This window comes from Acinonyx jubatus, chromosome D1 (genome assembly GCF_027475565.1).
Source record: "Acinonyx jubatus isolate Ajub_Pintada_27869175 chromosome D1, VMU_Ajub_asm_v1.0, whole genome shotgun sequence".
In the NCBI taxonomy this organism is placed as follows: domain Eukaryota; kingdom Metazoa; phylum Chordata; class Mammalia; order Carnivora; family Felidae; genus Acinonyx; species Acinonyx jubatus.
The window spans coordinates 14447373-14474856 of record NC_069390.1 but is presented as its reverse complement, the minus strand read 5'-3'; the positions used below and the strand labels follow the sequence as shown (position 1 = coordinate 14474856).

The 27484-nt window shown below is 37.1% G+C and overlaps 2 protein-coding genes across 2 annotated transcripts; both read left to right on the top strand.

Annotated features, from left to right (window-relative positions):
* The first annotated feature begins 5813 nt into the window (after positions 1–5813).
* On the top strand, positions 5814–6960 carry LOC106986212 (olfactory receptor 4P4-like). Its single transcript, XM_015084385.3, has one exon. It carries the CDS (start codon positions 5814–5816, stop codon positions 6741–6743), a length of 930 nt encoding a protein of 309 aa, XP_014939871.3. The 3' UTR covers positions 6744–6960.
* A 13325-nt stretch (positions 6961–20285) lies between these two features.
* LOC106986249 (olfactory receptor 4P4-like) lies at positions 20286–21427 on the top strand. The gene has a single exon (XM_015084421.2). The coding sequence runs from the start codon at positions 20350–20352 to the stop codon at positions 21283–21285; it is 936 nt and encodes a 311-aa protein (XP_014939907.1). The 5' UTR covers positions 20286–20349; the 3' UTR covers positions 21286–21427.
* Positions 21428–27484: the final 6057 nt, after the last annotated feature.

Genomic DNA, 27484 nt, shown 5'->3' with positions numbered 1-27484 from the left:
GATTTCTGTCTTACTGCGCTGCATAATAGTGTTGAATAGAAATCGCGATAGAAATGAACATTTTTGTCTCATTCGTTTTTTCTACGTTTATTTGTTTATTGTGAGACAGAGAGCACAAGAAGGGGAGAGGCGGACAGAGAGGGAGAGAGAGGATCCCAAGCAGGCCCCGCGCTGCCAACATAGAGCCCAGTGTGGGGCTAGAACTCACAAACTGTGAGATCATGACCTGAGCAGAAACCAAGAATCCGATGCTTAACTGGCTGAGCCACCCAGGCGCCCCATCGTTTTGTCTCATTCTTGATGTAGGGAGAATGTATCTAACTTAATCCCTTTAGGATAATGTTTTCAGTAGAGCTTTTAAGAACCATTATTTTTGGCGTCAAGAAAATTCCTTTATATCATTAATATACTTTTGAATTTAATACTGGTAAACATTTATATGATAAACATGTAAGTTTATCACGTACTTTTTCTGCATCTGTTGAAATGACTATTTGGGTTTTCACTTTTAATTTCCACTTTTGTGGATATATTTATCAAGTTTCTAATAATAAACCTATTATAGAATAGATAAAACTTGGTAATGGAATGTTAATTTTTATACACAGTTAAAGTAATCTAATATTTTGTTAAGACTTTTACAGTCTTAATTTCAGGAGGAAAAGCACCAGTGAACAATTGTATTTCCTTGAAACCTAGTCTTTCACAATGAATGGATGAAAGTTTGAATTTTACTCATCTATGAGAAACTCTGTAAAAGAGTGGATTAATCTATTTTGATAAAATGTTGTAAATCCATTTGTGACTGGTACTTCTTTTATGGGATTAATTTTAATGAATTCTGTTCTTTCCTAGTTATAGACTAGCCATCTTTTGTAATTCCTCTGAAGTTAGTTTGGGTATAATTTTTTGTAGAAACATGTTTGTTTGTTTGTTTGTTTGTGTATGCCTTCAAAATTATTGGCATTTAGTTGTTGATAATATTTTATATTTTTCATCTCCAGTTTTATCAGTAGTTATGTTATCCTTCATTAACATTATATATTTATCTTTTTTATTTTATACTGATCCATATTGATAAAAGCTGAACTATTTTGAAAGGCTTTTCCCAAGACCCCACATTAAAATTTGTTGCTCTTTCTTTTGTATTTTTTGTTTCCTTTTAATTTCTACTATGATTTGCCTTATGTTTTTTCTTATTACTTTTTAAAAATTTCTTATATTTATATTTCATTTAGTTAACATACAGTACAATATTGGTTTCAGGAATAGAATTCAGTGATTCATCACTTCCGAGCAGCACCCAGTCCTCATCACAGCAAGAGCCCTTTTTAATACCCATCACCCATCTAGCCCCTCTCGCACCTACCTCCCTCTACCAACTCTTATTAGTTTATTCTCTATCATTAAGGGTATGTGGTTTGTTTCCCTCTCTTCTCTTCCCCCCTTCCCGTATGTTTATCTGTTTTGTTTCTTAAATTCCACACATGAGTGAAATAATATGGCATTTGCCTTATTACTTTTTTATGTGCTCCTGTCTTCTAAAGATAGCATCCTTTTCAGATTTTCTTTGTTTCTAATGAAAATGTTAAGGTTATAATTTTCTTCAAAAGCACCACTATTCCTGCATCCTATAAAACTGGACAGGTAGTAGGTTCCTTATAGTTTAAGTCTAGGTAGTTTTTTTAATTTTCCAGTATTATTTATTTCTTAACATGTTAGCTATTTTGCAGAATATAGATGTAATTTCCTAATAGCATATATGTGTGTGTGTTTGTATTCGGAACCACCTATATCTAAATCTAGGACTACTTTTACTATTTATTGTGCTCAGAACTTTGTATTGTTTCCTTCTTTACAATATGGTGAGACTTTTAAAAATAATCTAATAACCAATTTTATGCATATTCTATCTATGCATGCAAAAATATATACTCCTTGCTAGATGTGTAATTTTACATACATTTCTATGTATTTTAAGTTCTGTTGTTCAGATCTTTCAGACCCTCTGAACTTCCTGCCTTCTCTCCTCACCAATAATTGAAAAAGGAACATTGCCATCTTCCACTGTGAAGGTGGATTCATATTTTTCCTCATGTGGATTTCTCTAACCGTGTTGTGTGCATTTAGAGGCTACATTATTAAGTGCATGCATGAAGCAGGGTCTGCAGCCAAAAGACAGAGGCAACTACCATTATTTAAGGAGTGTTGCGAGAGGTTATTTTTACGACGTGGACAATTAGAGGAAAATCACAAGGAATGTGCAAGGTCCTGGGGCTCATGGAGTTGAGTATGATTGAGTACAGTGGGGGCACAGAAGTGGCAAGCAGACGTGGAAATGAGCAATGCAGAAAAAATAAAATAAAATTAGACCTTAGATGGACCTAGCGTGAACTAAGGGCTTCAATGTATTAAACCTGATTTACTCAAAGTAAAACAAAAATAAACTAAAATAAGGAAAATAACTAACGATGCATTGTGGCACTTTCCAAATCCTAACTTGTACCCTAATATGATACCTGGTAACACAAAACAATGTGCGTGACTTCTAAGTTTCCAATGGGTGTAATTAACCATTGAGGATAATTTCAAAATCTTCATGCTAATGGCAATGATTCCATGTTGATGAGTAAAATATTAATACTCTTCTATACTCTCTTTGCATATCTACCTCATTAGATGATATGAACAATTTAAAATCTATATGTGTATGTAATACAGATCTCCAGGCTTTGATGAAATTATTCTAGGAGAAGGGGGAGAGAAAAATAGATGCCCATATTACATCAGTATTACAACATTCAGAAGTATTGAATTACTAGAGATAAATGAAGTAAGCCTCAAGGTCGTCTATATGACCGCTATAATAACATGGGCTGTATTTTTTAAATTCTAATCACACACACATCGGCTTCTGTAAAATGCCTGTGGGAGATTTCCCCTCAGGACCCTCTCATGCTTTAACTCAAGGTATTCCCAACAATGTTTTCATGAAAGGCTCTTTGGATGGAAGATTCACAGGAGAGTTGGAGATGCTCCATGTCTGCTGTAGTATAACACAGACACAGAGAGTAAAGGGAACCGCCAGAAGGATCACCTTGACATTTATATACAATATTACATATAAAAATACGTATAATATATAGATAAAGATGAAATCATTATGATTTCCACAACTCTTCGTTTAATACAAAATTTGATGTCATAATTAAAATTTTTAATTTCTTCTGTAATTTCATTACAGAATTTTTTAAAGTTTATTTATTTATTTTGAGAGGGTTGAGGGACAGAGAGAATCCCGAGCAGGCTCCTCACTTTTAGCACAGAGCCCGACATAGGACTCAAACTCACAAACTGGGAGATACTGACTTGAGCTGAAATCAAGAGGCAGATGCTTAACTGACTGAGCGACCCTTCTTGGTGGCAATTTTGAGACGGCATTCAGGAGAATGCTGGAGTGCAACTGATGAGGGTTTTAAGCCTTTATTTTCACTTAGGAGAAGACATCTAAGCATAGATGAAAAAAAGCATCAGCTTCCAAATCATACAGAAATGGTTTAGATGGAGATCTCCCCCTTAGGATTTATGTAACCTTGGATGCAAGTTCCCTTATTTGCAAAACAGGGGCAATAATACAGCAGTCCCCTTTACCCATGGTTCATGTTCCATGGTTTCGGCGACCTTCTGTCAACCACGGTCTGGAGGCAGACGATCTCTATCTGATGTACTGTGAGAAGGTCAATAGTAGCCTAACCCTACTTCCCTGTGCCTATCTCATCCACCTCACTTCCTCTCATCGTGTAGGCATTTTATCATCTCCTATCATCACAAGAAGAAGGGTGAGTACACTAAGGGTGAGTATAGTTGATATTTTGAGAGTGAGGAGAGAGAAAATGGGAAGGGAAAGGAAAGAAACAGGCACAGGGAGATTTTACGAATTCATTTTTTTTTTTCCCCAGAAGATTCCCGGCACAGAGTTTATGGGAGCTGCTTGGAAGGATCTTTTTCTATACTGATCTCTATTTTTACAATTGATATTTAAGCATTGTAGGTTGAGAAGCACTGGACCATCTGTTAGATGTTGAGGCTTATGCCAATGTCGGCAAACATTCTAAACCAAAAGTTGCATTTTCTACGGTTTTGATTCTCTAGTTCTTATTCTACAACTTTAATGAAAACCTACTCTGGGATTTCTATATGTCCTTTAACTGATCATATTCTTCCATATAAACAAATATTCATCTTGGATACTCTCAATTTATACATATAAGTACTTTGCTAAGCCCTATGTGGAAATCAGAACAAACTTACACCAACAGAATGTTTTTTCCTTAACCTCAATGTATGTCGAATATAAGTTCTTCAATCTGTCCCATTGTGGCAGAAAACAAAATCCACAGGTAAAGGCAATCAGCTGATGAAAATGCTGGTACATATCTTCTTATATAACCATTTGTTCCTCTGCAAACATTGTTGGGGGTACTCTTCTGTGGACCTGACAAGTTGGAATGATAAGGCCTTCTATTGTATATTCTTAAATGCACTTCATTTTGCTCTTGGATCCAGAAGTTTTAGTTCCACGTACCAGCTGAAGGGGGAGGATCAGGGAGAATGGATTGCTCAGTGTGAACAAAAAATAGTTAACAAGACATGGGAGCCTGGATGCTCACCTTCATGATCATTAGATGAGGGATCTGTCCACTACATCATATTGTTCCGCCGTTGGTACCATTAAAGTAATTCCGAGACATCAATGGTCTTTTAGGCAAATCATGATTTTGCTGTGGAGGACGCTTGGTTATGGGTAAAAGGTGATGTTTCCACATATTCACTCTCTGCTCCTGGGTCTACTGCGTCTAAGTGGTTGCACTATTCTAAACGCATCGCTAAATATGCAGGACATTCTTTAATCACACTGGGTTCTTCAGTATGTACCAGACAACAACTACCTGTCCTCAGTGTTTCTAACATGTTAACAGCAACCTCTAACATGTGTATTTAGAATGATTAGGAAAAAGGGAAAGCTTTTATATAACAAGAACCCGTGTTCCTGTTTTCAGATGCCCAAATAGTGTTTCCAAATACCTATTTTCTGTATCTCCATGTCCTGACTCTTGACCAAACTGCCAAGAAGGAGAGTCACTGGGTTCGTTCTCAATGAATTCAGGTTATTTATCTGCTACAATTAAGAACCTTGATTTTGCTTTCATTTGAAGAATATTAATTCCACTCAATGCACAGAATGTGGTGTTAGGTTGGGATTTTATAAATTATTATATATGGCATACAGAAGGGGAGGGGATTACTTACAGTTATTTGTGTGTTAATGCTAGAGATGAAAAAAAACATACTATTTAAGTAGGTGGAAAATAGACGGAAGTCCATTTGGTCAGTGGATAATGTAGCATAGCTCTCACGAGCATACAATTTAGCATCAGATACAGGATCATATCTTAGGTTGCTACTTAATATCTGAAAGAATTGGTATTATTATCCAAACCCACCCATTTTTGTTCCCCCACTTGTCAAATGAGTATCAGAATAGTATCTATTTGGATATTGTGAATTAAATGCATGCAAAATGTTTGTAAAACCTCCCAGCATAAAGTATGCTCTCATTACGTATCATTTGAAATATAATAATGGCATCAAACCAGAGGGATTTAAAAGATTAAATGCAATAGTTCCTTTGTGACCTACATATTTTTCAGTGTAAATATCCTCCCAAAAAAGTACTCTTAAACGTGTCGTATGTTCTGTATCATTTCAGATGAATTAAATTTCTATTGTGTCCCTGGACTCACCTCAACCTCATGGAAAATCAGAACAATGTCACAGAATTTGTTTTCATGGGTCTGTGGGGAAATAAGCAAATGGAGCTCCTGTTCTTTTTCTGGTTCCTGCTCTGTTACCTGGCTGTCTTAATGGGCAACGTCATCATCTTGCTCACAATCACCTGCAGCCATCTAATCGAACAGCCGATGTACTACTTTCTCTGTCACCTTTCCCTCATGGATCTCTGCTACACCTCCACCGTGGTCCCCAGGCTAATCAGGGACTTAGGCGCCGCAAGAAGAAACATCTCCTATAACAATTGTATGACCCAGCTCTTCGCTGCCCACTTGCTGGCGGGTGTGGAGATATTCATCTTGGTGTCCATGGCTTTTGACCGCTATGTTGCCATTGTCAAGCCCCTGCACTACACGGTCCTCATGAACCGGCAGAGGTGTAACATGTTGATCTTCACGGCCTGGGCTGTGGGTTTTTGGCACTCCATTGCTCTGTTGCTCATGGTACTCAACTTACCTTTCTGTGGTCCTAATCAGATAGATCACTACATATGTGATGTGAAGCCTCTTTTGAAACTGGTGTGCAGAGACATTCGTGTTGTTAGTATCTTAGTGATTGCTAATTCAGGGATGGTGGTGGTTGTCATTTTTCTTGTCCTGGTGGTTTCTTACATACTCATATTATATAATCTTAGGACCCGCTCCTCCGCAGGGCGACGCAAAGCTCTCTCCACCTGCAGCTCTCACGTAATGGTGGTGGTTTTATTCTTTGTGCCCTGTATCTATACTTACGTTTTACCTGCAGGGAGTGAGAACAAGGATAAGGAAATCTCCGTGTTTTACACTGTGATTGCCCCCATGCTGAATCCTCTCATCTATACCCTGAGAAACACAGAGATGAAAACCGCCATGCAGAAGGTATGGTCTAAAATGGCACATTCAGAATGCAAGTAAATCAGGTCATATTCATTATGCTTTCAATCCTGTGTGCCCAGAGAATTTATCATTTGAGATGTTATAGAAGGCATATAAGGTTTCTTTGAGGGAGCTGGGCTGAATGATTTCTGACATCATATGAGCCAAAGACACAAGTCACTGTAATTCCACATTGCAGTCTGCACTTTAAAGTGTCCAATTAGTTCCAGACGTAAGCACTTGGATTTGAGGAATTTAAGAGATGCCCTTCTACAGCACATCTCTGATCCTATCACTGCTAGCTCCAAATATATATATATATATATATGGAATCTTATATTCCTTGGAATAAAATCCAAACTTCTCACTTGTTTATCATAAATCTTCCCAAGTTGGACCTGGTCTGACTTGCTAATATCAGAGGTCACAACATTGGGAGAAAGTACGATGTTACAATGACAGGTTTTGGGTCAAGGAGAAATGGGTGACATACTGTCTCTGGGTCTTGGCAATTTGCTTTAATTATTTAAGTCGCATTTTCAAAGTGTCTATGAAATGGGGTAGTATTATACCTCATGAAGGTGTAATATAATTTAGACCAACACGTGTGAAGCAAGCTTTAGCCTGGCATAAGGTGTAATGAAAACTCAAGTTATGCACTTCCCTCTTTCCCTACCTTTCCTCCTGTATGTCCCTTTGCTCGGATGCTTTCATCTGCCTACACTGGGTCCATCTATATTCTCCAAACATACTCCGGAATCTATCAGCTCTATGGCTGTATTTCAGCTCTTCTTCTGCTCAGAATTCCCCACCCCCATGCTCGAAGGTCCATGTCTTGCGTATAATTCACATATTTAATGTTTTCTTATTCGGGAAGATTTTGCAGATCCAACAGACCAGATTTCTGCCCTGTTCTTTTGTTCCTATTCAGCAGTATGTCTTCTCCGTTTCAAATAATCCTATGTCCTATACTAGTGGCTTCTTCGTGTGGACTGCGTTTTTTTCTAGTTTGAGCAGGAAGAGTATGTGGTATATCTTTAGTTTTTTATCTTCCTTTTTTCTTTGCTTTTTTTTAATTTGAGAGAGAGAGCGCGTGAGATAGTGCGTGAGTAGGGGAGAGGGGCACAGGGAGAGAGAGAGACACTCTTAAGTAGGCTTCATGCTCAGCGCAAAGCCCATCACAGGACTCGATCCCATGACCTTGGTATGATCTGAGCCGAAATCCAGAGTTGAATGCTCAACCACGCAGGCACCCTTTTTTTTTTTCTAACAATAAACTTGGCACAAATTAAAATGGTAAACAAAGTAATTGAATTGAAGTAAATTCAAGGTAATATCTTTTTTTAATTTGATTGCAAGTATTGTTCTTACATATCTAGAGCTTCTCCTTTTGTCATGAACAATCATGCATTAATAACAAAATAAATAGTATCAAAAAGCCTTAAGATTTAACGTATAGTGCCATGTACCTATAACGAATTCAGCAGACTACCAGAACTTTAAAATATTTTTACTTATTTATTTTTTGTATTTTTTAAAGTTTATTTTTTTTTTTATTTTGGAGAAAGAGGGAGAGACAGAGAGAATGAGAGAAGGCAAGGGGCAGAGAGAGAAGGAATCCCAAGCTGATAGCATGGAGCCTGATGCAGGGTTTGAACTCACAAACTGTGAGATCAAGACCTGAGCCGAAATCAGGAGTTGGGTGCTTAAGAGAGATACCCACGTGCCCCTAGAATATTTTTACTTATTTATTTTCTGCATGAAGGAGGACTTCTCTCCTAATTATTGTTTACCTCTTTGTCCATTGAATGACATAACCCAATCTCAGCTCTGTGCTTCCATTCGTATTTGTCTGGACATCTCTCACTGCCCAGAGACTTGTCTTTTCTCAGCAGAATGATTACCACGCTTCCACACAAAATTTGCTTGATTCAAATATTCCTACCCCAGAGCCAAAGCAAAATCCAAGGGAAATCATGAAGGTAATGGTGATTGGCTTAGTGGCTGGCACCACTCTTTTGATACTTGAACTCTTAGAAACTTTCACAGATGTAACTAGTATTTTTTTTTTTTTTCTCCCGGAGCCATGCAAGCCTCTGGAATATGATGGGAAAAAGTTCTGTCCCTTCCATAGGAAATGAGCTTTGACAAGTTGATGGTTTAATGTAGAATCTGTCCAAAGGGGTTTTGGAATTTTTTTTTTAGTATACAAATGTCACGTGCCTGTGTGTGCATACGTCTGTGCGTGTGAGTGTATGATGATTGTGACTGTGCATGTATTGTTTGGAGATTCTTGGAGTTCTTGAGGACAGGTCAGGGAATTTCCCACCCCATCAGAAAGCATGCTATGCAACAAAACAAAACAAAAAATCTTTTTCTATCATATTTTCTTCTCTTTTTCCAAAGGTCCACAAGATATCATTGGCAAAATCTGATGATATTATATAAAAATCCAAAAAACAAAACACAGCAAATTAAATTACTAATCAACTTGTGAGGTAGACTCTATCCATCTACAAAGGAATTTATTGCTAATTTAAAAATTCATCTTCAATTAAAGGAATATCTCTAATCAGTTAGGAAACAGTTATGTTACATGGGCTCTTTCTTTAAGCCTCAGTGTTATCAGAAAACACCAGGCTGGAAGAAGCTTGATGTCTTGCAAGAGGCCTAAGAGAAAGACTGGTGGCCCCATCTAGCTGCGGGTGACATAGTTTTATGTGATTTCCCATCCCAGCACTCTCTCCTAATCCTTCATCCCTTCTCAACCACGTATTTGTCTTCAGGCATCCATTGTGAGGGCTGATTTAGATACTTATAGACTCTTCAAGTATTCTTGTCAACACCAGAGAGACCCTCATGATCATGGTGTCACATAAAATAAATATATCAAAGACATCAATTTCAATTCCTTCATCCTTTACTCTGTACCCAAATCATCAACTTTTCCAGAGAATTTGGATTTTACCATAAATATTTCTTAGACGAGCAGCTGCATCTGAAAGTGTATGAAATAGTCATATTTTACTTCAAGTTCTGATATTTTTTACTGTCCAATGAACCACAATCTGAATTGCAGCCACCACAATAACAACTGGTCTAGCAGCTAAAGGTGTCAGAGGAGCATGGAAAGTCTGTGTTTGGCTTTGGGCCTTCATATTTCTGTCCAGTTCATATATTAGAGCTTCAATTATTAGAATAAGTTCTCACATGCAGGTGACTCTGAGGGGATGTGATGTGCCAGGTGCATTGTGGTGGCCAGGACCTTAAGGTATCAATTAGCAAGACCTGGGTAGGACAGGCTAACTGTGTGATTTTGAATGTAATTGACATGATATTCCTAGTTTAACTCCTGGGATATAATAAATATCCTATAATCACCTATAATATCACCTTTAGAGGTGATGAACCATGTGACTCGTAAGAGGTTGTATCCAGACTTTCTGAGTCTGAAGTTTCAAGTTTTTAAAACCTGTGCTCCTTGCCAGCCTATTAACAGTGGCAAAAGTTCTATTCTTAATCATTAAGTTAGTAAAAGAAACACCAATGCTTCCTGGTTGTCTCTCCAGCTGAAGGCAGGTGGCAACGTTGGCGATTTTCTCTGTGAGGGTAACTATGGTCTTGACTGGAATTTGTTTTCTGAGGAACAAGAGGGTACCCTGACTTTAATTTTTTCCTAGAAGGGAGGAAACACCTTGGAAGCCTTTTGATGGTCTTCTCCACTTACTAAATATCCTCAAGGTCGGCCATTGGTCTCTTCATGTACGTGCAACATTTTCTGTTTGGATTCTCAAGCACTGTTAGCATATTATGCTCATCAGATGCTTTATCTACAATGTTTTACTTTCAGTAATATTATTTAGCTCTCCCCCCACCAATATTTTAAACTCTATGGTAAATTTATGAGATAACGTGTATAGTGATTTGACCGTAGCTTTTACACTACATGTGTTTTACATAAATATATTTCTTGTTTTCCAAATGAAAAAGTTTTATTACTGTTTTAATACTGTCTTGGGAGATCCTTCTTTGTTTCTAACTAATTCTTTGTCAAGCTGCTTCTTAGTCCTTGTGCAAATATGCTTTCCGTAAGCTCTTCCTTCAATCTATCCAAATAAGCAAGTTATACTTGAATTCACCTCTGAATCCAACTGGAGAGGTTTCAGGCAATAGTCACCAGGCCTAGTAGGCACTTGAGAGTCCAGAATGCCCGCCCTGTCCAGTTTTCTGAGGTTCCTACCCCATGTGTCTCATCCAAATGGGCACATGTTGTAAGAAGTCTGGCCTCAGAGCTCTTGGTTTCTGACTCTGAAACAGCTCTATAATCTCACTTTTAATGGCAAGTATGATTTATTTTTCCATACTTGAGCTTAATTTGGTCGTTGGCTCTTTGAAATGCATGACAAGCAAGGTCTGGTGCTTTATATGTGAGCTAGATGCTCATGCAATATATTGCTTCCAAAGACCAGGTATGAATCCATTTCTAATGAAGTTCCATCTATATCTGACAATAACTTGGTGCTAGTCATGCAGTGTTATGGTATATTACACAAATATCTAGAGGCGGAATTGCTGGAGAGTAGCTTATAATTCGCTTGAGTAGATATCGTCAACATGTATTTCAAAGATTTTGTACAAATTAACCCTAATTTTCAGCAATGTCCCATTCTTCATATTAGTAATCTGCGTTTTCTCTTTCTCTTTGCTCTTAATTGATCTTGATGGCATTTTCTGAATTTTATTCATTCTTTTAGAGAACTAACCTTCAGCAGTTTTTTGCTATTCTCCATATGAGTTAGTTAGAATTTTAGCAATGTCACTGATTTCTTCCCTTAGTGTATTATATCATGATTTCTATTTTGTTTGGATTTAATTTGTTGTTAGTTTCCTGGATCTCAATTCCTGAGATATTTATAATGCTTAGTGGTTACCACACAGTTTTTCTTAAAGTTTTTATTCAAGTTCCAGTTAGCTAACATACGGTGTAATGTAAGTTTCTGATATACAGCCGAGTGGTTCAACATTTCTATAAAATAGCCAGTGCTCAACACAAGTGCACTCCTTGATCCCCACCACTTATTTCCCCCGCCCCCCACCCCATCCACGTCTCCTCTGGTAACCATCAGTTTGTTCTCTATAGTTAAGAGTCTATTTCTTATTTTGCCTCTATCTCTCTCTAGAATATTACACTAAGTGAAATAAGTCAGAGAAAGACAAGTACCGTATCATTTCACTCATATGTGGAATTTAAGAAACAAAACAAGAAGCGCACATAGTTGTTTTCAATAAGAGAGGTGATATCAGTACACATTCTCCAGGTTTTTTGTTTTATTTTATGTTATTTTTTGTTTTTTAAAATTTACATCCAAACATATTCTACAGGTTTTTAAAGGAATAATAAAAGGTACAGTGATCATAATAAGGCCAATAAGTTCAACACTTTAGATTGAAGGAAAACATTCTTGAAATGATATAAACTACCCAGGGTCTTTAAAAAATAAAGATACATATGTTCAATAGTTCATTTGCATCTCAAAGTAGTTGAATTTATTGTATTATCTTCATACACCCATCCAGAAAACTTTGGTGGTGAATTCTACTTAACATTAAAGAAAAATAATTCTTATTCTCCACAAACTCTTTTCATAAAAGTATTTTTCACAAAAGTAAAACAGAATTGAATATATCTAAACTAATTCCATCTGTCCAGCATTTCTCTGATACTGCTAAATTATGGTAGCTTTTCTATACATTCCTTATAATTTTTTTTAATTTTTTAAAATGTTTATTAATTTTTGAGAGAAAGAGAGAGAGAGAGACAGAGCTTGAGTGGGGGAGGGGCAGAGAGAGAAGGAGACACAGAATCCGAAGCAGGCTCCAGGCTCTGAGGTGTCAGCCCAGAGCCGGATGTGGGGCTCAAACCCAGGAACCGTGAGATCACGACCTGAGCAGAAATCAGACGCTTAACCAACTGAGCCACCCGGGTGCTCCGTTTCTCAGAATTTTCTATATATACAATTGTTTCATGATGAAAACTGTCAGTTCCACCGCTCTTATGCAACATGAGAGACTTTCTTTTTAATGTGAGCTTAGCCTGGTTGTGACATAGAAGATCGATATATAACATCAGTTGCACGGTTTGTACTGGAAACTACCAAACAGAAATTGGATTTTTAAAATTCCTTCTCCAACAGCCTCAAATATACAATGTACCTAAGGAAGAATGTGACAAGAGAGGGGCAAGACACATACCGAAAACTAAAAACTATGTTGAGAATATACAAAGAACTTAATAAATAGAAAGAAATATTGTGTTCATGGGCCAGACGACTCAATACCATTTAGATGTGAATTATCTCCAAATAGATCTTTAGATTCCAGCAACCCCATATAAAATGTGAACAGGAATGTATTCATTCTTTTTCCAAGGTGGTCTAAAATGTATATAGAAATGTAACGAAGATGAACTCACACAACTGCAAAAAGAACAAATCTGGAGCACTTACACTATCTCATTTCGAGGTGTATTATAGAGCTGCTGTGTTCAAAACGGCGTGTTATTTTCACGAAGATAGACAATCCTGTCAATGGGCTGGACCAGAGAGTCCGAAATAGACATGCACATACTGGTCAGCTAATTCTCATTGGAGGTCTGTAGGCAATTTCGTGGAGAAAACATAGTCTTCACCACAAATGGAAGTGAAGTGTTGGACATTCATATGTGCCAACAGCAACAATCCCACAAAAAACATGTATCACAGCTCGTAAAAATTTATTTCCAAATGAATCATAGACCAAGACGTAGAATGTGAATGCATAAAATACTTAGAGTAAAACATGAGACAAGGTCTTTGTGAAATAATTTTAAAAATATTTTAAAATAATTTAAAAAATTTTTATGTTTACTTATTTTTGAGAGACAGAGAGGGGCAGAGTAGGAGCAGGGGAGGGGCAGAGAGAGAGGGAGACACAGAATCTGAAGCAGCTCCAGGCTCCGAGCTGTCGGCGCAGAGCCCCACATGGGGCTTGAACTCATAAACCGTGAGATCATGATCTGAGCCTAAGTTGGACGCTTAACCAACTGAGCCACCCAGGCGCCCCAGAAAAAGAAATTTTAAATATAGCATCAATAGAGACACCAGAGCGGTTGAGTCGATGGAGCATCAGACTCTTGATTTTGGCTCAGGTCATGATCTAACGGTTTGTGGGTTTGAACCCCATGTCTGTCAGTGCACAGCCTGCTTGGGATTCTCTCTCCCTCCTCCTCTCTCTGCCCCTTCCTCGCTTGCACACACTGCCTCAAAATAAATATAAATAAACTTTAATAAATAAATACAGAAACAAAAAAATAAAGTGTCAACAGTGTGGTCCTCATTAAATAAAGATAAAATGCACCTCATCATGATTAAAACTTTTTCAGCATGGGTGAATTTATGACCGGGGGGTGAATTCAAGATTTGAGGATGTTAATGGAACACCTGTATATGTCTCCAACCGGAGTCCTTGTGCGTGTCTCTTAGGGGAGGGTATTAGAGATGTGACCAGCTATCTTCTCTGGGGACTGATACAGGCCAGCTTGAGTAAAGCTTGGTCAACATGGGGCTTAATGTTGGAGTGGGCGATCCATAAGTCATCTGGCTTTGATAACCTCTGTGCTTGAGCACTACATAGGGGATAAAAAACTTCTCCCTTCTTCCCTTTTCCATTCTCTGGCTGGTCTAACAATTAAATGGACACGAGACAAATTAACAGGAGAAAAACAAATTTTAATTTCATATGTATGGGAACCCCAAAGAAATGAGGTCCCTGATAGGTTTATATGCTATCCTAAGCTATGGAGAGGGGGTAGGGATTTAATGGGCCACCGAGGGGAATTTGAACCAGGAGGCCCTGCAGAGTCCCCCTGTTTACCAAGCCCACCCCACACTCTTTGTAGTTATCTCCTTCATAGACTCCTTGTAGTTAGCTCTCTTCATAGACCAGACCAGACCCTCTGTCTAAATTTTCCAGGGCAGTAAGTGGGGAAAAAAAAACTCCTCTTCAATCCTTTGGGCCTGATTCTTTTCAGCTCGAAACAATCCACATGTCAAAGGGGTACACTCTGGGACACCTGTCCTGAAACCCTTCAGTTACAATCTTCATATCTCTCAGGATACTAAACTTTCAAGTCTGGAAGCAAGTGTTACATTTATACATATCCGTTTTCTTGCTTCTGTTGCTGACTGGCTATTTGAACTAGGCATTTAACTGCTAGAATCTTCTGTGTTCTTATTTGCATAATAGAAGTAATAATACTTATGTCAAAATATGCATTAGTGGAAACATTAGATAATTTAATGAATTTAAGGTAAGTTGAACCAACCAAGGCTTTTTCGTTTTTTGTGTTTGTTTTTGTTTTTTTTTATGTTTATTTAATTTTGAGAGAGAGAGAGAGAGGGTGAGAGTGAGTTGGGGAGGGGCAGAGAGAGAGGAAGACAGAGGATCCAAAGCAGCTCTGTGCTGACAGCAGAAAGTCTGATGCGGGGCTCAAACTCATGAACTGTGAGATCATGACCTGAGCTGAAGTCAGAGGCTTAACTGACTGAGCCACCCAGGCGCCTGATTTTTTCTGACATTTTCAATATAAGAGAAAACTTTAGGTGTAGATTTGTATATGGTAGAGAGGTAGAGACTAATTAAACTCAATATGGGCTGATGAAATGGAGTCTAAGCAACTACTGAATACTCAGTGACAGAAAAGAGAACTCTGGTGAAGAATGAATGCTTTGCTGTATTTGAATGCTTCCCTCCTCTGAATTGTTTTTTCTTTTTTTTTCCTTTCCTTTCCTTTCCTTTCCTTTTCTTTCCTTTCCTTTCCTTTCCTTTCCTTTCCTTTCCTTTCCTTCTTTCCTTTCCTTTCCTTTCTTCCCTTCCCTTCCCTTCCCTTCCCTTCCCTCCCCTCCCCTCCCCTCTTCTTTCTTTCTTTCTTTCTTTCTTTCTTTCTTCTTCTCCTACCTTCCAAGTTTATGGGGAAAGAAATATTTCTTGTTTTATCTTTCCTTCTTTTTGCCTCCCATCATCCAACCGTCTATTCCAACAATGTTAGTCCTGAACAAGAAATAGTTTTGCAGGGTGCCTGGATGGCCAAGTCAGCTAAGCATCTGAATCTTGACTTCGGCTCAGGTCATGATCTCACAGTTCATGAATTTGAGCCCTGCACTGGGCTCTATGCTAACCATTAGGAGCCTGCTTGGGATTCTCTCTCTCCCTCTCTCTGTCCCTCTCCTGCTCACTCATGCATGTGGTCTCTGTCTCTCAAAATAAATAAACTTAAAAGAAAAATAAATAGTTTTTCACCAGTTCTGATATTGCTGGTCATTGATTTTATTGATCTGTCTATTCTACTCGCATAAGATCTTGATAATGGCTTGCATTTGGACTACAAATGCTTACGTGTGATTCTCTTGGCTCTATTTCGCCTCACATTTTTCCTGGAAGCTAACCAAATACTGCTACAGGCTACCCTGGTTTCCCTCTGATTATTCAGAAAGCTGGATGAATACAGAACAGTTTCTTGAACTGCTCTATGGCCTTTTTGGGTCTCCAGAGAAATGGTGCCTGAGTCAAGCTAATGCAGAGATGGAAAAACACCCAGGAGAATCAGGGACATTACTCTGGACAGTGGTTTAGCAATACTTGGCCAGAATCTGTTTAGAAATGCCTTTGGGAATGTAATTATTTACAGCTTTCAAGGAATTATGAACTTCTGTGCTGTCACTTAGGTTTACATTCTATTTTTCCCAACGAAATTTTCTTCAGGAATAGGTATAAAATAGATGATTTTCAAGACCTAAACACTCTTGTTAGCTTTTGCAAGAATTAAAAAATACTTAAAAAGAATTTTTTTTTTTTTAGTGAGCTAGCATTGAGATCTGAAATCATCCTTCAAAATTCCTAGCCTGCTTTCCTGGGACAAAGCAATACATTTCTTCATCACGGATAGTTTCAGTAAATGTTTGAAGTCCGTTGTAAACCTGTCGAAGGTTTAAGTCATATTGAGATTTCCAAAATATTTGCAAAGAATTAATCTGGATGTATTGAAATTACTGACTTATCATTCTCTTCATTTTATTCCAGATTTTGATACTAGGGATGATTTGGCAGATGGAGTATCTGGGGGTGGAATTCTTCCTAATGTAGCCTAAAACCAACCTGACAGCCACTCAGATCCGATGGTTAGGGAGTTACCCATGTCATGTGGGTTTGCTAGGGTCCCGCCAACCATGTGCTTAACTATTTACATGCTCGTATTCCATATAATTTCATTTTAAAGACTGTAACTTCTTTCGCAGTGTGTGATAATTTGGTTATGATAAAAATGGTTTAGCATACGTTAGTTTTAGTTATGCATTATTTATAAGCAAAGTTCTAGTTAAGGAAAATTAAAACATTTTCAAGTTGGCAGTGAATTTCCTTGTGCCCCATTCTTGGGCTTGTCTACAATCCTCCATATTGCGGTTAAGATACAGCCTTGCTTATGCTTGAATATCTACAATAATGAAGAATTTCCTGTATTTCAAAACACTTGCCATCCTAGAATAGACTAGTTTCATCCGAGTCAACGAAGGTAAGTTCATGCTACATTCTGTTACACTAAGAGAAAATATGAACTCAAGCCAGGAACTGTGAGATCATGACCTGAACCGAAGTCAGACGCTTAATGGACTGAGTCACCCAGATGCCCCTAACTATACTTTTATAGTGTAAAAAAATCAGGCTAAGGATTGGGGTTAAACATTACCTAAGAGGACCAATCTGCCATTAAACTAACCTAAATGTTTTCCCTAGCAGATTGTTGAAATTGAGGTTTACCTCATCAGTTATTAAATCCGTGTTATGATTTTTTTTTAAATTTTCCCACTGGTCTTGGTTGCATATGTGTGCCTGACACTTTCTGTGGTTCTAAACTAATAACTCAGAGAAGGAAGTTTGTAAAAGAAAGATGAATGTTTTGAACCACGCGTGTCATGGGCTATTTCGTATTGCCTCATTTATTCCTCATTAAAATTCTGAATTATGTCATGATATCTTAATGTAAAATGAGTAAGATGAAGTTTAAAGAGATGAAGTGATTCTCTCAAGGATCCCCCGGTCAGTTTATTGAAGGTGCCTCAATGTTTCCACCTCTTTCTCTGTAGTTACTGTTCTAACCGTTTGTACAATGGTTGGCTGAAGTTCTTTATTCATCAACTGCAACTTTAGTTTTTACATAAGAAGGGTGCTTAATATCTCTGTGATCAAAATGTTTTTATGACAATAACGCTCCTCTCCTGACGTTTCCCTTTTACATATTCTCACCGCAGCGACCATGTCTAATGTTGCATGAGATTACAGGATGAGATACATATTAAGAACTATTGTGGATTAAATGCCAATGATGATTTAGAAACAAAGAAGAATCCTGATTTAAGCAATTTACATGTTGGTAAAACTGAATGGAAATTGTTTCAAAATGATTAAAAATGAGAGAATTGCAAAAACATGTATATTAAATAGTCCATATATCTTTATTTACATAAATACTCAGAAAGACAGACTGGCTGTCTGTTAACCCATCTTGCATATTCTTTTCTACCCAGATAAGGATTCAAAATGGTCTTTGCACTGCTGCCCTTTATGACATCCATCACGTCCCTCTCAGTTGTCCCCATGAAATTAGCCCCAGATTGAGGGAGAATCAGGATTTCTGTCTGCCCACATCGCCAGTGTATTACTTTCACATCCTGAGAAATGCTTAGATTCTCTTGATCTAAGTCTTTTCTATATAAATTCAGAGATTTGGATTGGTCAGGTGAATTCTGCCTTTAAACTGTTTGCAGTCTTGTTGTATAATAATTATGTTTAAATCAAATCATTTCAGGTAAATAAATGTATCTGAAAAATTCACATTGTTTCCACTTCATTATCAAAGAATCAACATCAATTGCCATGAGTAGATTTAGGTCAATGAACTCTACCTTCCTAAAACTTGTCAATGCTCTTTAGGAAAGAAAGGTGAGCTGCTGAATACTCTGTAACTGATAATTATTTTCAAAAAAAGTAGGAACAAACTAAAAATTACTCTTTCGTGAAGTTAGAGTTTTGAATAACAATTTAAAACAGAATTGCTGTCCTATAGTAAGGACCATTTCCTAAATGTTTCTTTCTTAAAAAGAATATATACCTATATCATCTGTATCTAAATCTATATCTGTAGAGATATACTGCACATATATGTGTATATATGTATGTGTATATATAATAGTCTCCAAAACTATAAAATGCATAGATACAGATTTTGAGAATCCCTAGAGTTGATGGTTTCTATATAACTTTGCTACAAAAGCATTCTCTTGTTTTGTTTTGTTTTAAATAGACACTTGATGGCTCAGATATGACTGTCATATCAGGTCTGGAGAAATGTAGACGGTGCACTAGCTGTCCAAACCCACTGGGGACAGAGAATTCCTCATCAATGAGGAAGATAACTCCTGGAAGTACATTCTCTATCAGTTCTTGACTAGTTTTGTACTGATTAAATAATGTCTTAAAATTATGTATCAGATACAAAAGATTCAAATACAAGAGCCATGACGTGTGCACCATTCAAAAGTACTTGGGCAACTTATTTTATTTATTTATTTATTTCCTGAGAGAGAGAGAGAGAGAGAGAGAGAACAGGGGAGAGAGGCAGAGGAAGAAAGAGAGAATCTTAGCAGGCTCCACACTCAGCACAGAGCCCGATGCAAGGCTCGATCCCACAACCCTAGGGTCATGACATGAGCCCAAAGGACACTCAACTGAGCCACCCAGGCACCCCCATAATTGGGAAATTTAATGATTTTATCCAATCTTTAATATTTGTTATCACAAACAGTATTTTTATCTTTAAAATTGTCTTTAACACATGAAATGTAAATAGAAAAAGGAATGAAATTGCTAAATATTTTCCACAATTTTCAGCCATTAGTTGACATTCTTGTTTTCTTGTATACTTTTTCACTGTTCTTTGCTTTCTAAGATAACAGCATTCCATTGGTTTAGTATGACCCATTGGCAATGTTTGGTCACATAGCAAAAAAACAGTGTGCTTTAAACAAATTAAGTTTAGCAATTCGGTCTGGTATATTGGCATTTCCTGAGGATTCAGTGCCAGATAAGTCAGGGAATTTGACCAAAAAATGATAAAAATAGGAAAGTGGACCTCAGTTATAAGCACACACATTTAAAATACATGCAACAAAGCATTTTTTGACTTAAGCTCATTTTTAAAACTCTTCTTTGCTACATAATAATGTAATTAACAAGGATAAATAGTTTTTAATTTTTAAAATATTTAAATATTTAAAAATCATTACCAGTAAGATTGAGAAAAATACATCATTATTCCCATTATCCCCATTATAGAATTATTCTGCAATACTTTCATAGACTAAAAGACTTAACGAAAATGATAAGACAGCTTAATTTAACAAATTGAGAATAATTAATATTAATTAGTAAATTTTATATCAAGCTACTTAGTAAATTTTATATCATTGTGTTCATACTGTGTCCAACAAATTTATGTTTTCTTTCCTTCAGATACCTAATTCATTTCAGTGTCACATACAGCAAACTCAAGTATATGGAGAGCCAGAGAAACACCTCAGAATTCGTTCTTCTAGGACTTTCGTATGACCAGAATGTACAAATATTTTGCTTTGTGCTCTTCTTATTCTGTTATGTTGCCCTGTTGGCAGGAAACCTGCTGATCCTCGTCTCCATTCGATGCAGCCCTCTTTTCCACCAACCCATGTACTATTTCCTCAGCCACTTATCCTGTATGGACATCTGCTATACCTCTAGTGTTACACCCAAATTCATTGCTGACCTACGAGGGGGAACAAAAACGATCTCCTATGGTAATTGCATGTTCCAGGTCTTTGCTATGCACTTCTTTGGGAGTACTGAGGTCTTTGTCCTCACAGTCATGGCCTTTGATCGCTACGTGGCTATCTGTAAACCTCTCCACTACCTGCTTATCATGAACAGGACAAGATGCAATCTTCTAGTCTTGGCTGCTTGGGCTGGTGGGGCTCTCCATTCTCTTCCTCAATTATCGATGACCATCCAATTGCCATTTTGTGGACCTAATGAGATTGATCACTATTTTTGTGACATCTTGCCTTTGTTGAAAGTTGCCTGTACTGATACCTACATCACTGGTGTCCTTGTGGTTGCCAATTCAGGTCTGGTCGCTTTAGTGACCTTCGTTGTCTTATTTGTTTCTTACGTCATTATATTGTTTAGTCTAAGACATCGTTCGGCCGAGGGAAGACACAAAGCCCTCTCCACCTGTGGGTCTCATATCACTGTGGTCATCTTATTTTTTGGGCCTTCAATCTTTGCCTACCTTCGACCTCCGACCACGTTCCCCCAGGACAAAATATTCGCTCTGTTTTACACCATCATCGCTCCTATGTTCAATCCCTTAATCTACACCCTGAGAAATACAGAGATGAAAAGTGCGATGAGAAAAGTTTGGTGTCAAACATTATTTTTGAAGGAAGCACACAATTAATCCAAGGAAACATACAGCTAAGCATCTTTATAAACGAAAAGGGCCTGATGTGACAAGAAAAGCTAAGAAATATTTCTGGGTGGAGCCTGGGTGGCTGATTCGGTTAATCATCTGACTCTTGGTTTTGGCTCAGGTCATGACCCACAGTTCATGAGTTTGAGCCCCGCATCAGGCTCAGCACTGACAGCGTGGAGCCTGTTTGGGATTCTTGCCCCTCCCCCCCGCCCTGCTCTCTCTCTCTCAAATAAAATTTTATATATTGTTTTTTATTTTTAATGCTTCATTTATTTATTTATGGAGAGAGAGAGACAGACAGAGGGAGAGAGAGAGAGAGAGAATGCACAAGTAGTGGGGAGGGACAGAGAGAAAAACTGAAATAGAATCCAAAGCAGTCTCTGAGCTGTCAGCACAAAGCCCAGTGCGGGTCTTGAGCTCACAAGCTGTGGAATCATGACCTGAGTCAAAATAAGATGCTTAACCAACGGAACCACTCACGTGCTCCAAAATAATTTTCTTTTAAATGCTGAGATGGGGCGCGTGGGTGGCTTAATCGGTTGAGCATCCGACTTTGGCTCAGCTCATGATCTCACAGTTCGTGGGTTACAGCCTGTGTCAGGCTCTGTGCTGACAGCTCGAAACCTGGAAACTGCTTTGGATTCTGTGCCTCCTTCTCTCTCTGCCCCTCCCCTGCTCGCACTCTCTCTCTGTCTCTCAGCAATGAATAAACATTCAAAAAAATTAAAAATTTAAATAAAATTTAAAAATGCTGAGAAATATTTCATAGACTTTATATAACATCATTATCATGAATAGAATGCATAAAAAAAAAGAATTAGAAAGAAATTTAATGGAATAGCTAAATGAATATGAATTCCCACTTACCGGAATTAATTAAAAACTTAATCTTATGGAGTATTAAGGAGGTGTGGATAGAATCACCTGCAGAAAAAAACTGTCTGAGCCAAAGCAAATAAGGCAATGCTATTAAGTCAGTGAATTATAAAGGCAAAAAAATTTTAATGATAATTATAGTAAATAAACTGGGCTTATACACCAGTCCTCAAAATGATACATGTTCTGCAGTAGTGAAGTTGAAATCTACAATTAAAATAATGACTTTAACTCATCATGAATGTCTTTATTTCTCCTCTAGTGGCACCCAGAAATCATCTGTGTTACAAAGTAATCAATAGTAGAACCTGTTTTAAAGTGGTTCTTGGTGATCAGTTCTTCTGATTTATATTAAAAATAACAAAAATATCTAGTTAAGACAGAGCAAGAATCAATAATTTAAGATAGTCCAAACATAACTATTTCTTATTCCACCTACTGAGTAGAATATAAAACATTTGCCATAAAGCTTAAGGGACTGAATAATAAAATGTAAGTGCTGACTAACCCCTACCTGCCTAAAATTGATAAGTGGAAAGTTATTTGATCCAGAACCAAAGACCTTTTCTGTTATAAAGAGAAAAAAAAAGCCTAGAAAAAGACAAATTAAGATATAGTCTAACACCTAAAACAAACCAAAGTACATTTTGCAAGCACATTTTTGGCTGCATATGGATGTTTATAGCTGTTTTATTCATAACTGCCAAACCTTGGAAATAAGCAAGATGCCCTTCCATAGGTGACTAGATAAATAAATGGTCATCCATGTGGAGAATTATTATTATTATTATACTGAATATTATAATTATATACTGAATAATATAATTATATATTATAAAGTGAATGAAGACAATCTGGAAAGACTACATAGTTACATGATTTGAACTGCAGGAATCCTGGAAAAGGCAAAGCAATGGAGACATCAAGAACATCAGTGTTTGCCAAGGGTTAGCAGGGGGATCACAAAGCATTGTTAGGTATGTTACTACAGTTGTGGATACATAAAATGTACTACACCAAGGGTGAAGTCTAATGGAAACTATAAATTTAGGGAGATAACGATGTGTCAATGCAGATTCCTCTGATTGTAACTAAAGTATCACTCTGGTGGTAGGGCTTGTCTGTGTGTGGGGACAGGGGGTATATGGAACTCTTTGTACTTTCTGCTCAATTTTGCTGTGAAGTTAAAACAACTTTAAAAGATAAAGTTGGGGCGCCTGGGTGGTTCAGTCGGTTAAGCCTCTGACTTCAGCTCAAGGTCATGATCTCGCGGTTTGTGGGTTTGAGCCCCACATCAGGCTCTGGGCTGACGGCTCAGAGCCTGGAGCCTGTTTCAGATTCTGTATCTCCCTCTCTCTCTGCCCCTCCCCTGCTCACACTCTGTCTCTCTCTCTTTCTCAAAAATAAATAAATATCTTAAAAAAATGTAAAAAAAAAAAAGATAAAGTTTATTGGGGTAGCTAGGTGGCCCAGCGGTTAAACATCTGACTCTTGATTTCAGCTCAGGTCATGATCTCATGGTTCCTGGGTCTGAGACCCACTTCCTGCTTTGCACTGACAGCATGCGGAGCCTGCTTGAAATTCTCTTTCTCCTCTCTCTCTCTGCCCCTCCCCCTGCCCACACGTATGCTCTCTCTCTCTCTCAAAAGAAACTTAAAGCAATTTTAAAAATATAAAGTTTATTAATTAAAATATACACTATGGAACAACAGATACATCAAATCATGTTGTAACTGGAATGAACAGACATCTGAAAAAGATTTTCTACAGAAACCAGAAAAAAAAATTATGAAAGACCTTTTTTGCGTGCTTAATAGGATTTAAATAAAGGTCACTTAAGAAACACAGCAAATATCATTGTAGAGAAGACGCTAGATAACAGAATTTTATTAAAAAGAAGATGGTTATAAAATGGAAAGTGTTTTAGAATATGTAAATAAAATGCAAGAGTTACAATGAGTCTGTAGACAGTGTATAAAGAGGCATAAAGAACAGAAAACACAATGAGGAAGGTAAAATTAACCAGAACTGTCACAGCAGAGAGGAAGTGGAAAGATGGTTTCAGGATTTATTCATAAAGAAATAAAACTATTGCCAGATTAAAACTCTTCTTCTAGGCATGTTCTAGAATGTTTAATTACTTAGTTGGACCAAATACAATTGTCACTAAAAATGAAATAATGGTTCAGATAATTAAACAACAGATTCATTTTAATGGCCTCTTGTAAATGGTGGTTATTTATTTTCATGATCATGCTTTCTTAATAACATGACTTTCTCTTTTAAAACATGATTAGTGGTCAAAATTATTATTTGCAATCAATATTGATCTAGTGCTAATGACGTTTTCTGACACAAATCTAGACACACATTCCATGTTAATGAGGCTTTAGCATTCTATAATACTAACAACTTTCATAGAAATCACTTTGGACTTCTTACAGTGAACGTTATGTTTAATAAGTTGAGAGCATTTTCTTTTTTTTTTTAAATAGAGATATAAATGATGTATAGCATTATATTAGTTTCAGATGTACAACAAAATGATATGCTTTGTTGCAAAATAATCACCACAATAAGTCTAGCTAACATCCATCCCTGCAGATGTTTGCACATTATTTTCTTGTGATGAGCGCTTTTAGATTCTACACTTTCTCACTCATTTTTATTACACAAAATCCTGCCAGAGAATTTGAAATTGTAGAGTTTTTAATTATTTCATATCAGAATTTAAGATACATCTCGATATTTCAATAGTAAATTCCAAGCATATTTTGCTATCATTTGAGGCTTAAACTATTTACAAAAATTATATCCACTTCTATGTTTATGGATGTGAATATGTTGACAAAAATTGCATGTTATAAACAGAAAGAAAACATAAATGGAAAAAAAAAGAGAAAGACCTATTTTTGACATATAAACTCAAAGGTATTAAAGACTATCCTGTGAAACGTAGCTAAAGCCTTTTGCGGCAAATTCTTCTTGAGTTGTTAAGAGCATTCAAATTCACGCTTGCAACTTTAGAATATCTCAATTTTTTAAAAGTCACACGCAGAAAATATGCTATTTTATATTCATGAATGAGCTTTGTACAGCACATCAGCATAAACTGTCAAGGATTTCAGGGCATCAATATGCGACTTAAAAGAAGTACTTATATGATACATTTGTATAGAATTTTATTTATTTATTTATTAAAAAAATTTTTTTTAACATTTATTTATTTTTGAGACAGAGAGAGACAGAGCATGAACGGGGGAGGGGCAGAGAGAGAGGGAGACACAGAATCAGAAACAGGCTCCAGGCTCCGAGCCATCAGCCCAGAGCGGTTCGATGCGGGGCTAGAACTCACGGACCACGAGATCGTGACCTGAGCCGAAGTCGGACGCTCAACCGACTGAGCCACCCAGGCGCCCCTAGAATTTTAAATAAAATATCTTAAACATTGTAATGGCATATTCTCATGAATAAGTTTTTACATGGATTTAATTTTTTAATTTTTTAATTAAAAAAATTTTAATGTTTACTTTTATTTCTGAGAGAGAGAGACCGAGTGCGAGCAGGGGAGGGGCAGAGAGAAAGGGAGACACAGAATCGGAAGCACGCGTCAGGTAGATTTTATGTTTTAACCGATTTAGGTTGGCAGAAACATTACACAAAAAGTACAGTGATTTCCCGTATAGAAGTTCAGCCCCCTCACAATTTCTATCTCCTAACATTTCATATTAGTGTGCTACGTTTGTTACCACTGACAAACCAATATTGATGCTGTTTTCCTAAGGTCTGTAGCTTACTTTAGGATTTGCTCTTGGTGTGGTCGGGTTTTGTGGATTTTGACCTATGCATTATATCATATATCCACCACCATCCAAAACAGTTTCCTTTCCTGAAAAATGCCCTGTGCTCCACCGACTTATACTTTTTTCTCTCATCCTGAATCTCTATCACCCACTGATTTTTTTTCTTTTTCTTTTTTTTTTTTTTACAATTTCCACAGTTTTTCTTTTTCCAGAAAGGGAATTCATAATTCATTTCTGTGATATCAATATTTCTGTTTCAAAGCCTAAATATCCTCCTTGGGATCATCTCATGTATTGCTTTAATAATTAATATTTTAAAATTCACTATTGTCTTTTGCTTGCACTCTCCCCTTCTGCCACATAAATATGTCAATCGTCCTTAATTTCGGTCATCTATGCTACAGTCCTAATAACTAATATTATAAACAAATTACTATAATTAGTATGATTCAAGGGGAACCTAACACCCTCAAAGTTAGGTGGAATCAATATGAAAGCATGTAGATTTTACCAAGAGGATACAATTATGATAATAAACCCAACCATCAAAGCCTTCCCAGTATCAGAGAACTACCTCAGAAACATGAATTTTCTCACCAACTCCTGTTACTGTTCTAGAAGGATGTCGGTAAACACATCATAAGATTTCAGAATATAACCCCAAGGACTGAAAGGGAGATTATTAGATTGCATACTATCCTTTACAACTTGAAGCTCCTATTATTACTTGAATAATTTCTGTAATAATTATTAATATTTAATAATTTAATAATTAATAATTTAAATTTATTAAATTAATAATTTAAATTTAATGATTTAATAATTAATATTCAAGTAATAATTATTACTTGAATAATAATTACTTGATACTTTCTGTCAAGTCAGGAAGAACAATTAAATTGAAGGTTAACGGTCAGATATGATGAGACGGCAATGCCTGATGGAGGACACTGGATGAGGGAAAGCCTGCCAGTCTGTGGTTGTGAGTCTATAGGGTGGTACAGAAGAGCAGAAGACACCAGGAGTCGACATGAAGAGGGGCAGGGAAAGCACTAGATCAAAACCACAAATTTTTAGACGAGACAGGTGGAGACAGAACGGTGAAGGCTATCTAAGTTGTAGACCTTACATACCTGTTTGTACCTTATGCTATCTATTCCTCTACGTAAAACCAACTTAACACCAACCGGTCTGTGTTCAGATTGCTTATTTTCCTGAAAGAAGTGGTGTTCATGCCCCAGGACAGGATTATATTACCTCAACCATGAGAAGATTATATTCTTGCGGCATCCGGGTGGCTCAGTCGGTTAAGCGTCCGACTTCGGCTGAGGTCATGATTTCACGGTTCATGGGTTTGAGCCCTGTGTGGGGCTCTGTGCTGACACCTCGGAGCCTGGAGCCTGCTTCACATTCTGTGTCTCCCTCTCTCTCTCTCTGCCCCTCTCATGCTTGTGCTCACTCTCTCTCAAAAATAAATAAATAAACATGAAAAAATATTATATTCT

Coding starts and splice junctions, on each gene's coding strand:
- LOC106986212 (XM_015084385.3), top strand. CDS start 5,814: ATGGAAAATCAGAACAATGTCACAGAATTTGTTTTCATGGGTCTGTGG.
- LOC106986249 (XM_015084421.2), top strand. CDS start 20,350: ATGGAGAGCCAGAGAAACACCTCAGAATTCGTTCTTCTAGGACTTTCG.